The 12745-nt window shown below is 54.8% G+C and overlaps 2 protein-coding genes across 9 annotated transcripts in view; one reads left to right on the top strand and one right to left on the bottom strand.

Moving 5' to 3' along the window:
- Positions 1–24: 24 nt before the first annotated feature.
- YIPF6 (Yip1 domain family member 6) lies at positions 25–6998 on the bottom strand. 4 transcript variants are annotated; one of them, XR_010475588.1, is made up of 8 exons: positions 6864–6998; positions 5031–5159; positions 4439–4517; positions 4021–4063; positions 3052–3177; positions 2812–2969; positions 1745–2299; positions 25–1533 (listed from the first exon to the last, which is right to left on the bottom strand). XR_010475588.1 is itself a non-coding variant. In XM_065077323.1 (7 exons), the coding sequence occupies exons 3-7, from the start codon at positions 4515–4517 to the stop codon at positions 2181–2183; spliced, it is 525 nt and encodes a 174-aa protein (XP_064933395.1). In that variant the 5' UTR covers positions 5031–5159; positions 6864–6998; the 3' UTR covers positions 25–2180. The 4 variants fall into 4 exon arrangements, 2 of the variants coding, with proteins under 2 accessions (XP_064933395.1, XP_064933394.1); XR_010475587.1 differs by lacking the exon at positions 6864–6998 and adding an exon at positions 5791–6014; XM_065077323.1 differs by having other exon boundaries at positions 25–2299.
- The window catches only part of OPHN1 (oligophrenin 1), a 52907-nt gene continuing 46789 nt past the window's right edge, over positions 6628–12745 (top strand). The window contains exon 1 of one of the 5 annotated variants that reach the window (XM_065077311.1): positions 6628–6981. In XM_065077311.1, the coding sequence (XP_064933383.1) occupies positions 6828–6981 (154 nt within the window). In that variant the 5' untranslated portion in view covers positions 6628–6827. Of the gene's footprint in view, positions 6982–7290; positions 7520–12745 lie in introns of those variants that run through there. The other 4 variants (XM_065077306.1, XM_065077310.1, XM_065077307.1 and 1 more) reach the window with 4 other exon arrangements.

The following is a 12745-nucleotide window of genomic DNA, read 5'->3' as shown; positions in this document are numbered from 1 at the left end:
TAAACAACGATCAAAACACCACCGTACGTAAGACATGGAACTTTATTCAACTGGAGGCACAAAAACTCAGAAAACCTGGTTTCCTACCCACATCCTCCCAGCTAAAACCTCAGCACGAGTTACATCCTCAGTGACAGAAACCCACCTGCGGATTTTACAGCTCCAGATGATGCTCTCCGTACTGAAGGAGGATCAACGAGTCAAAAACCACACAAAAACACTCACACCATCATACAAACAGTATATTTCTGCCTATTCTTTCAGATTAAAAACATGTCTCAACTAAAAACTTGAGTGACCAGTTGAAAAGTAAACCTAGTTAATATAAAAATAATTTTCTTCTCTCTTGTAGAAGCCAAGAGCGACGATACAGAAGAAACCATCAGAGACTTACAGCAAAATCAAAACAAGCAGGGAGAAAACCGGGGGTTTAATTCCTTTAAAAATCATTTTCCTTCTTTCCAAAAAGATACTGGATCAATTAAACGTTACTCCAATTATCTCTCAGATACAATATCAGCTTAAGTCCCAAGACACTAGAGATAGAACTCCGAGGATTTCTCTAAAAGTGTAGTTAGATTCTTTTGCTGCAGAGGGAAAGACAGACCTAACTCACACTCCCACTGTAGCCAGCAATAGCTTTACTCTCTACTTCTGTTGAATATTTCTTTTCAGCTTCAAAAAGCTCAGTTAACGTTTATAGGAACAGAAAACCACGCACTTAAAAGAAAAATCGCATTCCCTATCAGTACTAATTGCAGGACGCTGGGGGATTCCCCTGGCGGATTCCCCTGGCGGATCCCCCTGGCGGATCCCCCTGGCACAGCAGCCCCGGCTGCAGCGCCGCCGCACCCCTCCCAGTCCTTCCCTCCCTGCGCACCCCCCGAAACCCAGAAAGGTACTTCCCATCTGCACATTGAAGAAACCTCCATCCCAACGGTCAAACACTTACAGTGTTTACAGCAGACACTGCACTTTTCATATATAAATATAAATTAGGCGTATTTACACCTCAGCAGGACCCACGTACATCAATTCCAAATCTATTTGCATTGCTATAGGAAAAAGAAAATACGATGCTCATTTTCAGAAAATGTGACATTTTAACAGCAGCACTTTCGCCCCCAGGTGTTTCGAAGCTCTCCCCTTGGACTGCTCACTGAGCAGCATGGACCACACGGGCAATCTGTGCAGTTTTCAAAAAGCAGCTCCCAGGTGTCAGTCCCTACACTGACACACCAACCGCACACGCGTCCGCTGCGGTCGGCTCTCCAGGCCAGCGCGGCTCCTTCAGCCTCAGTTTGTTTCCTTCCTCCAACCCGTTTCAGAATGTTGAGAATTTTCTGTTCTCAGTACGCACTGACAGCCAAGTCCCCTCGCAAACCAGCTCTGACCGTTTCTCCAGGACTTTCACCTCTCTAGCCTGTGGTCCCACGGCAAGGTTTGTAACACTCTCCCTCCCATGCGATGCAAGGGCTACTCAGCGTAACTACGGCGATGAAGGCATTTGGCCGAAAGACTCTTTCTTCAAGCCTGAAGGGAAGAATCAGAAACACAGAGTACATGAATTCGAGCAATGGCGGTTCCCTTCTGCCCGGCCCCAGTCCACCGCAAACTGGACCCAACTCATTTTCTGCTGAAATGCAGTTTCAAAGTGAAAGCTCACAGTCCTGTGATGCACTTTATCTGCATTCCACCACTCTGTAGGTCAATGAAAAACGACACGCACACGTTTCTTCCCTACCCAACAGATAACAGCAACGAAGTTCTATTATTTCATAAGGCATCTTCATCTTCAGTGAGAATCCGAGCACAAGCGAGAATTCCACCGTGCCGTGCGATCCTGCGACTTCATCTTCATCTACCCAACGTCTTGGAATTTCAGGATCTCCCACTCTGTTCCTCAGGCAGAATAATCCCCGTCACGGTGGACATCTTTTAATTTAACGCAACTAAAGAGCAGGGCTAAAGAAAAAACCCTCAGCAGCTGCACTTCTGTATCTTTCAAAGAGAGGGACACAAACGACCAATTTTTGCAGTTCTCTGGCTTTATCCCATAACCTGCCTTTTTACAATATCTATATATATATAAATTAGAAAGAGATAAAGCCAATGATTAACTGCTGCGTTCATGAAAAAACCCCAGTCCGTATCAGAGTCTCTTCTCTCGGGCTGGGAGATCACTGGGGTGTGAAGGTGAGGATCATCCAGCTGATGACGAAGTAGAAGAGGAAGATGGGGTACACGACCAGGGCTTTGCGGTTCGGGGGCTGACTGTCTGCCAGGAACGCTGTGGATGCTGCGGAGAAGACAAACACTTGATAAAACCGCAAGTCTTAGATCCATTAGATCTGCATTAGAATGATGTCAAAAGAGAAAACAGAGCAATACCAATGGTCTATAATGAGATACTAAAACTTTTTAAAATCATATAGAAAGATAGATGCTGATTAACATTCTGTGACAAGAGTCAGACTTACAGATTAAGAAGAGAAATAATGCAGATGCATCTGTATGAAATTAACATTTTCTGATAATATTTATAACATATATCACAGGAAACACCCATCACCATCACATGGCGTTTAATATTAAATTATCAGCCTCCTGCTGAAGGCAATTTGAATATGACGGTGACAATCACCAGGAGCAGAGGCCGAATCTTTGCCAACGCAAGGGCTGGAAGAACTATTTCTGTGATACTTCAGCAGCCTTAACCCACAACACGCGCGGGCTGTTCCCAACCCAGCGCATGCAGATCAGGCTCAGGCATCGCGCTGCTCAGCGCACACAGCGCTGCAAAGCGCTCACCTAACGTTGACCAGGCGAACATAGCGACGACGACGATGAGCCGGATGATGAAGCTGACGGTGCCGTTGCCGGCCAGCAGCACCAGCCTGCACACCAGCATGGCCACGGTCAGGGGCAGCACGCAGTAACCCAGCACGCACAGGCTCTGGAAGAACGAGCTGCAGAGACAGAAACGGGGAAAAAGCGGTCAAACCAAAGCCTTGCGGAAACTCCTCTGCGACTAAATAAACCAGCACTCACATAGTTCCTCCGAGAAGCTTTGAGTTCAGTGTGATGACCACGGCACCAAACCAGATGATGACAAAGACCTCGGCAAACTGGGGCCCTCCGTCGTCTTTGCTGTCTGCTGCGCCCCCCTGCAGCATCCTGCCGTAGGGAACAGACAAAAACGGTCATTTGCAACCGACGGCTGAGGCTGGGTACACTTGGAGTGGATGACAGAATAGGAGCCCAAAACACTGATCTCAGTTGGGGTGCAGACAGATCATTTTTCATCTGTTTTCTTACTCTTAGTACCATCCTCAGCTTTGCATAGGAAAGGAAAATGGTGGTGATGCCACGGAGGGCATTGCAGCCTGTTTGTTTACCTGCTTTGAGGCCTGTGTGAGCACAGAGAGAACAAAACCATAGATAACAGGCTAAAAGATGAAAACGATAGTACCAAAAGTTTGTTAACCTCTCAAAACAGGCTGTGAAGTACACGATAAAACACTTTAAGTATCAAGGAAAGCTTATAGCTCTAACAACACAAAGCCTGGAAAGCGAACACGCATTGATTTCAGCGTTTCAACGACACTGTCTGCTTCTGCCAAAGTTTCACCAACACTTTCCCAGATGGTCTCTGTACACTGAGTGCGCAGATGCACCTGAGCCGGCTGGTACCACCAGCATTTCCAGGCCGCCCCAGGCGGATCTGTGCACACACCAGCGGAGCCACCATCAACTCCCGCCTCCCACAACAGCCGCTGCTCTTCATCACAGCCAGGAACCCCCAAACCCTTCACCCTGAAATCCTACCCTGGGACAAGGGACGTTCTGGCGGGCTTGAAGTATCAGAAACCCATTTTATAGGAAAATCTAAACGGGCAGGAGACCAACAAAGGATGAGGCGAACTTTATCTCAACACATTTAGTCAGAAATGTTTAACTTGTCCTTTCTCCAGTGTAAAAGGCTATAAAACCCCCACTCTACCCACTGTGGGTACTTACAGTGCAAGGGAGACACAAAGCACCAAAGGGCCCCAGAGATCCCCTGTAAGTAAAGGAAAGAGTAAAATCACAAATATCATAGAATAGTGCTCAGTTTCATTTTCCTGGGAGTAATACAGCACCTTTTCCAACTCCCAGTGTATCACTTTTCATATTACACTTTCTTATGATTTTCTAATTTAGCATCTTATGCCATTTTTTATAACACAACCTATTTCAAGTCTGCCATGTATTCCACTTTTAAAGAGCTTTGGGAACACTCCGATTTTCCATGTTTGCTATTGAGCGTTCCACAACAATGGAAAGAACACGGAACAAACGCGTCTGAGCCCCCGTTCCCCCAGACTCCCCCTCCAGCGCAGGCAAAGCCTGTCGGCAGAGCATCCTTCCAAGACCTGGGAGATCGTCCTGTACGTACAGTCTCTGAGGAGCGCGCTGCTCTTCTTCGGGTACATGACATGGACAAACTTCTTCCCAACAGCCTTCAGATCTCTCATCTGAAATAAAGACGTGACACTTTAATTTATCCTAGCCTAAAGAGTACCGTTGGCAACTAAAAGACAGAAGTAAAGCAACCAGGACAGGACCCAACCCAGAGATTTCTGCAGCATCCTCTGCAACAAGAAACACCTACTTTTTCTACATTCCTTAACGACCGCAACGTTGTATCCTTCGTTAACATCTGGCTAAGACTAACGATTTATTTGCTCCTCAAGGAAAAGAAAATTAACGAAAAATCCTGTTAGCCAGCACAGTTTTCTTCCAAACTCCATCTGAGGCCTTTAGCCTTGCAAAGGTTTTGAGATCACAGAGAAGCTTTCGGGCTCCTACTCAGACATTTTTTGACCCTCAAGAATTCATTTCACATGGCTAATTCCAAGAGGAAAAAAAAAAATCCCCCAAATTACAACAAAGTCAAGCAGAGCCACACAAAAATACAGGTTTTGCATAAGTCAGCCAAAGACGTCGCCACAAGATGCGTTTTACCCCACACTGAGGCACAGACTCACAATAGTGTCCTTAACGGGCTCATCCAGTGTGGAGAAATCATCTTCGGGAGAGTGCGATCCCACGGGAACCGTGATCTCCCCCTCCACGGGAATGTCTTCAGATATCGACACATCCGCCAGACCTGCAAACTACACGGGTTTTCAAGCTTTAGAAACAAATACAAACCGGCTCCTGTTCACTTCAGCTGTTTTCAGCGGGGTTTAGGACGAAAACACCTGCTCAGAATTCAAAGATACACCACGCCATGACACAGTCAGCACCGGCACGGCTGTTGATGAGCGCAACAGCCCACACGGCCTGAGGAGCCGAGCAGGCGTGTGTGAGCACAGCACTTGTGCCTCCCGCGCCCTGTCCGGACAGCGGTAACCAGCGGCACTACGGCTGCTCTGTTTCAGCAGCGCGATGCCGCCCGCAGCAGCCCCGGGCGCTCCGGCTGTCCCGCGGCCGTTAAACCGACCGCAGTTCCGTGAGAGCGCCCGGCTACCCGGACACGGAAACAAAGAGCCCGGCCGGTTCCACAGCGAATCCTGGGGCGGGCGGCAGCCGCAGGAGCGACGGCTCCGTGTCCGTGTCCGTGTCCGTGCCCTCCCCGCCCCGCTCCCGCCTGCCCCCCGGCCCGGAGCGGGAGGGCCGAGCGGCCCGGCCCCGCCGGCCCGGCCCTCTCCTGCCCAGGGCACCCGGAGCTCCGGCCGCGCCGCCGGGCCCTCTCCCGCCCGGCTGAGGAAGGCCCGGCCGGGCCGAGCCCGCCGCCCCGCTCACCAGCGGCCCCGCGGCGCCGCCCGCCCCGCTCCCGTCCGCCGCCGCCATCTTGGCCGGCCAGGCGACGTGGAGGCCGCGGCGACGTCATCACCGCGCGCGGCGAACCCCGCAGCGTCACGCGCCGCCAGGGGCGTCCATGGCAACGCGGGCGGGGCCGCTGCGCCCCCGCCCCGCCGGCAGGGGGCGGTCTCGCCGCGCGCCGCCCGGGGCCGCTCCGGGACCCCGGGGAAGGTCCGCGGCCCCGGGCCCGGCCGGGAGCCGGGCGGGCGGGAGGGAGGGAGGGAGCCGCGGGGCCCGCCGGAACGGGGGCTGGTGGCGCCAGCCGGCTCGTGCTGTAACGAGACTAAATCTCGGAACACTGAGCAGGCGGAGAGGCCACAGCCCCGAAACCTGGTGCTGATAATTAAACGGAAACCGTTTTCTTAACGATCTCCGAGGGCGTTTCGGGCAATTCCTTCTGCAGCGTCTCCCGCCGGCCTGTCCGCGGGCTCCCTGCGCATCGCCCGGTCGCCCTGCTGGGGAGACCCGGAGACGCTCATCAGCGTTAAGGACGCGGCCACCGGAGCCACGATCAGCGCAGCCCGCGCCTCGGCCTGAGCAGCGCCGGAGGGCGGGCAGGGAACAGTGACAAACCCCGCCGGCCACCCCGCCCGGCGGAGCGGCCGCACACCGAGCGCGGACCGTGCCGCGGCCGTGGCGGGCGGCGCCGCGCGTCCCCCGCACCGAGGCTGCCCGGGGCCGGGCCCGCCGAACTACAAGTCCCGGCAGCAGCGGGAATGCCGGAAGCGGGGGGCGGGCGGGGCGGGGGTCGCGGCTGCCTTGGGCCCGGCGGTCCCGGTGGTCTCGGTGCCGCGCAGGCGGGCGGCCGGCGGGGAGCTCCGCCCGCCCGAGGCTCCCGGGGCAGGGCTGGGCCGGGGGCGGTGCCCGGCGGGATGGCCGCGGCGCGGGCTGCCCGGGGCGGAGGGCGGGCGCCGTAGCCGCAGCCGCCCGCCCCGCAGCGCGGCGGAGCCGGCGGGAGGAGCGGGCGCCGCGGAGCCATGGGGCACCCGCCGCTGGAGTTCAGCGACTGCTACCTGGACAGCCCCGACTTCCGAGAGCGGCTCAAGTGCTACGAGCAGGAGCTGGAGCGGACCAACAAATTCATCAAGGAGGTGATCAAGGACGGCAACGCGCTCATCGCCGCCATCCGGGGTGAGCGGGCCGGGGGCCTCCAGCCCGGAGAGCGAGGGGGACGGGCAGGGCCGGGGAACGTCCTGCCGAGCGGGGCGGGGCGGGTGCTCCGGGGAGGGGGCTCCCCCGGCGCTGCCCGGAGCGGCCGGTGCCTCTGCCCGGGGCTCGACGCGGTTTTCCCTCTCGAACGCCGCCGTGTTCCTGCAGCGCGCCCCGGGCCGCTCCCGCGGAGCTCACGCCCTCGCCCCCGGTTGCCTGGCCCCTGGTTTGCCACTGGGTGATTCCCACAGGGACACGTCGGTCCCCATCGCGCGGGCGAGCCGGGCTGGCGCCGCAGCGCACCGGCTGCTCAGCCCCTCGAGCGCTCCCGGGCCTTTGTTTGAGGAGAATAATCTCGCGTTTGGGGAAGACGTTCAGTTATCTTGCTTCACCGAGGATGGGTGGAGCATGGCCGGAGGAGCACGGGTCACCCTGCCACCAGCCCGGCCTCCCGGGTGGCCCGCTGCCGGAACCAGAGGGCTCCATCCCGAAGCAGCCTCCAGTCCTCCTTTTGTTCTGGGTGTGTTTTATTCTTTCTTTTTCTTTTTTTTTTTTTGAACCATGATGGGAATTTTTTACAATGAAATGTTGATTTCAGCCTTGACTTTAATGGAGTCACTTGTCCAGAAGTATTGACGGAGACCATCAGGGATACCTGGACCAGGTTGTGTTCCCTGAAGCCACACAGTCCTCATATTTAATGCTTTACTGACCTGTCCTTCTGCTTGGAATTTTTTTACCCAAGAGCTGCAGATGCACCCACCCTGTGTTATCTCTTACATCGTCCCTGCTTTTAGAAAGGTGACTTAAAATATGGCTAGAAGTGTGTGACAGCACAGCAGCTGTGATTGCTGCGCTTCCACCAGGCCAAGTGCCGACAAACAAAAACATCAGTGGGGCCGGCTCTGATCGGGCGCTGTTCTTCTTGCAGCTGGTTGCTTTTCAGTTGGTATTAATAGGTTTAGCTGCTGCTCTTTTGTTAAGAATAATTCAGAGCTTCCTTGTTGTCAAGGCCATGGCTGGAATAGCCTGTGTTTGCCCATCTGGAAAATGGTGGAGACAAAAGCTGGTGTGACTGGGACAACAGACATTGCAGGGCTGCGAGGCGCTAAAATGTTCTACAGAAAACCCCAAATCTCTGCACAGTCCAGGGGGAAAAAGACCAAAACCAAACAGAAAAATGGAAAGGAAAGTGATTTTAACAAGCTTTACTTGTTAACATAAATATTCCACTTTTTCTCCATCACTTTGGTCTAAATGTTTCCCTTGTTAGTGTTTGTAAAGTGTATGTTGCCCCGGGAGCGGGGGCAGGGGTTTGGTGGGGTCCGCAGACCCGTCGCAGTGAGGCTGGTGGAGGAAGGGGAGAAGGAAGCTCGGAGCGCCCCGGCGGCGCGGATAACCCCAGCGCTGACGGAACCCCGTGTTCCCGGTCTGAAGTGCTGCGGGGCTGTGGTTGTGCCGTTTTCATCTTGAAGGGTGCAGCTGAAGCAGCGGGCAGGGCTGCTACCCTGGGCTTCCACCGGCTCCTGGACTCACCCGCCCGTTCAGTTAGCAGGGAACTTAAAACAAATATTTCTAGGGTTTTATCCCTGAATTCTGTCCCTGTGGGACCATGGGTGGGAATGTGGGGCTGTGTGTTGCCAGGACTCCTCGGCCTGCATCTGTCCCTTGGCAGCAAAGGTGATCGTGGTCTCACCCAGAGAGAGGGTGAGGTTGCTTCATGGAGGGTAGGGGGTTGATCGTGGCGATTGTTGTGACTGGACTGGCTGTTACCTGTCCAGAGGTCCCGTCCGTCCCGTCCCCGGTGAATGGGTGAGGCGCGCTCGTGGTGAAACCTTTGGCCATGCCGTTCCAAGGTACTGAGTCACCGCGCTGAGCACAGGCCGCCGGTGGCTTTACAGATGTCATCTGCCCGTTCACTGATTAATTAATGAACGAACTCCAACGTAACATTCAAAGCAGATCAGTTCCCCATTTTGCTGGGATTTGTGGAACGTCCAGCACCTGCTGTCTCCAGCTGGCAGATGCTTCAGCTGACGCGGGGCTGGACCAGAGGGCTGGGGTGCAGCGGGGGCTGCGCACGAGCACACGCAGCCCCGGGGGCTCTGCAGGCGCAGCAGAGCCCGTGCAGGCTCCCAGGAAAAGAAACGCAGTTCCTCCTTGCGGGAGAAGAGTGCTGGGCTTTGCGTGACCTGCTGTAAACACAGCCCATACTTGGACTCGAAAACCTGAGACCGCCCAAAGTTGTCTTTTATTTTCCACTTGCCGAGTAATAGGGGAAAAAAGAGAGCGTGACTTTACGTGGGGCTCCGCGGGGCCCTTGGTTCTGCGCTGGAGGAGCCGCGCGGTTCGGGTTGTCTGCGACAGCAGGAGCGCGTGTGCTGCTCTTCTCCTGGCTGCTGCTGGTGGCGTTGAACGTGTCCGGCCAGCTGGGGTTGTCGCCGAGCCCCTAGAAGCCAAAAGAGAAACCCCCTGGTATCACATTCCGATGTCAGCAGCACAGCTGGGCATCCAGCGTCTAGTCAGTGCTACTTTGGTGACTTCTGTATGGAGATTTTTGGATGTCTTTTGTCTTTTTTGTAGCCCTTTCACAGGTAGATTAGTTCACCATAATTATATATGTAGAAAATTAATATGCGAACTTGAGTGCAAATTTTTTTAAACAAGTCATTCAAGTACTGTGGGATTGCAAATGCACAATATTAAATGCGTCCAGGGCTGTGTGTCTGGCTGGAAGGTGCACTGTGTTCATTGAATGAGCTGCTTGTTTTACAAATGCACGTACTCCTGTGTCCCGGTCGTTCGAAGAACGGCTGCTTTACGTTATTTGATTTCTGCGGCTCAATATGTTGTTTTTTTGGTGATCTCTCCTGCTTGCTGTGCTCTGGTCTGTGTGTGGTAATGCAAAACCATCTATTTCCCCCAGTCTTTGATCTTATTTTGCAATTGTATATCAAATGGAGTTTGAGAAATGTCATTGTGAGGCTCTTCTCATTAATGTGTTAGTGCTGCCGTGGTGCAAACTGGCCTTTGAAGCTGGAAGAGCTTTGACTTCTCATGCAAATGTTGCACATGTGGTTTTGAGCTCGATTTCTGTGCTGCGTAAAGCTTTGCAGATTGCTCCAGCCTTTGCATGTCGGTTACCGGCCCGCAGGCAGCTCGGGTGTTGTATCCTGGAGGGATAACTCGGAATGCCGAGAGGCACCCGGCCCGCGGAGCGCACGGCGGTGGCATCAGCAGGGACTGCGTGGGCTCTTCCCTGCAGTGGGAGCACGGGGACCCCGGGAAGGTGCCGCCGCTGGTGCTGCGGGTGGGAACGGGCTCGTTGTCCCTGGGGACGCTGCCATCCTCAGCATGGCAGACCTGTTCTCAGCGAGTTCTGTGCCCTTGCTAGAGGTGCCGCTGGAGGGTTTAATGCTTTGGATGTAGAAAGCAGAGCGACAACAGAAAGTGGTATTTAATAAGATGGAAACAGCCCTGGCGTGACCTGTCTGCCCGGTTCCTGCGGAAACCCCGGGTGCTGGGTCATGTAAAGTCTGTAGAGACAAAGCTTTGTTACTGCAGTGTAGTGGAGCTAGATGCTGGTTTTCGCTGACATCTGAACAAACCCGAGGCTCTGGGAAGGAGGCAAGAGGAGCGAGCGTGTCCCACGCGTGCCCCTCTCCTGGCGCGGGAGGAGCTGCCGCTCTGCAGGCAAACACGAGCTCTGCGCTCCCGGCTCGGCACCGCCGCGCCTGCGTTAAAAACACCCCGTCCCACAAAGACAGCTCAGTTGTGGGCCAGCATATGGCGCATTAATGAAGATGTGCACAGAAACGGTCCGTGTGGGTGCACAGAGCCCTTCTGTCTCGTGGAAGCTGCACAGGATACCCCGGGGAATCGGGAGCCCGAACCAGGCTCACGGAGCAGTCTCTCTGGTGCCGCTGGCTGCTCGTGAGCCCGGGTCAGTAATGCAGCGGCTGCTGAGCAGACCTGACCTCCTAAAAATCGCTGTGTTCTCTCCTTTCTCCGCCGGCTGTATCCTTGCATCAGTCAGTGCCTGAGCCTCGATGTGAGCGGGTGCAGGATCAGACCCTGCGCCAGCAGCACAGCTCTCCAAACAAACAATTGGCCCTGGCTGGGTGTAATCAGCTGAACAAGGTCTCGGTGGCTTCATTATCTTGGTCTCTCTGCTGTCACCGCAGTTGGAGATGCTGTTTGTTCTTAAACCGGCTTAGGGGGAACCTGAGCCTGGAGCTGCAGATGGAGCAAGCGACTCAATGGGTGTTGTCCCCGCTGTCTCATCAGGCACCTTCCTAACGAAGGAGGCTGGGGAGGTGTCTCAGAGAAGAGACGCAGACACAGCTGTGCTGGCCGTCCCCTGCGCTTTCCCTCCGAAGCATCCCCGGGGTCTTGTGTTTCCCTGTGGACGTGGCTTCCCAGCGGTGCTGGGGGCACTGGGAGGGGCTCCCGGGGGCTGCAGGGCCTGGGACACCGTCCCCTTCCTCTGGAGCGCATTGCGCACAGCAGCCAGCGCTGAGCTGTTTCTGGACATAGCAGGGGAAAAATGACTTGCTGGAAAATACATCACCCCCCTCTAGCAATAATGTATTCTCCTTGTACTGGTCTGCTCCGCGCTGGTCTCGGTCCTCACTGGGGGCTTCATCCAATAAGGGCTCTGGTTACGGCTGAAAACTTGAAATTTTCTCCTAACTTCTCCGCTTTAGTTGTCCGAGGAGACGTTAGACCTGTATCCAGCTTAAAACCCATCAATTGCTTTAGGGTGGTGTTGCGTGGAACTAGACAGCTCCTAGACCTAAACCAATTGCACTCAGTAAGTTAAAGACGTCGAGAACGTGGTGGTTTAGCCGGGAACCAGGATGCCCTGCAGAAGAGAAACATGCAGTTGTACAGTGCAAATGTCTTCCAAAGATCTGGAGGCCTGTGTGCGGCCGAGCATCGCGGTGCTGCAGCGCTGCAGACTGTGCTTTGCACCGTCTTATGGCAACGGCGGCAGCAGGAACACCTGGAACCCCTTCACATGGAGACCCTGAGCTGGGAGATCAGCCCTGTGTGTAGTGGGAGAGACCGCAGAACTCTGCAGTGCTGGTAACACACAATACCATTTACAGAAGTGATACTGGAAGTACTCTGGTGTCTTTGGCCTAATGGTGTGTACGTAACCATATCCACCAAATGCGATTCCTTCCACTTGAGAAAATCACATCACCTTTATTTTTTTCCCTCTGTGGGCCTTTGTTTCTGCCTTTGACTAAAACATGCATTGGGGTTCCCCATCCGCTGCAGCAGCTCCGAAGCGATGCTCAGCTCGCAAAGCAGGTTTCTGTGTCTGTATGTCGGCAGTGGGCTGCAGCTGGTGTGCCGGCGGCACCGCGTCCCTGGTGAGCACCGGGGACGGCCGGGAACAGGGAGGCAGGCGTGGGGCACCTCGTTTTCCTGGGCTGGAGGCACCGTGCACAGAATCTAGGGCCCCAAGTTGGTGCAAATCTAAACCAGACACGCTTTTAACCAGAAACTGAGAAACAATAGAAAAGAAAAGAACAGAAAACCCTTCCCAAAAGCCAGCCCTCCCCAGCCGGAGCCGTATCTCCCGCCGCCAGCAGGAAGGACGCGGAGCAGACAGATCTGCCCGCTCCCGCTGCGGGGCGGTTGGGCTGTCCGTTGGGTTTTGCTCCGGGCCGGGTCGATCTGCTCGCCCTGCGCGTTGCTTTGCTGTGTTGGTGGGATCCCACGCCCCCGAGAGCTG

The sequence above is a fragment of the Columba livia genome, chromosome 12 (genome assembly GCF_036013475.1).
Source record: "Columba livia isolate bColLiv1 breed racing homer chromosome 12, bColLiv1.pat.W.v2, whole genome shotgun sequence".
Taxonomy (NCBI): domain Eukaryota; kingdom Metazoa; phylum Chordata; class Aves; order Columbiformes; family Columbidae; genus Columba; species Columba livia.
The sequence above is the reverse complement of the archived record's forward strand: the minus strand, read 5'-3'. Positions and strand labels throughout refer to the sequence as shown.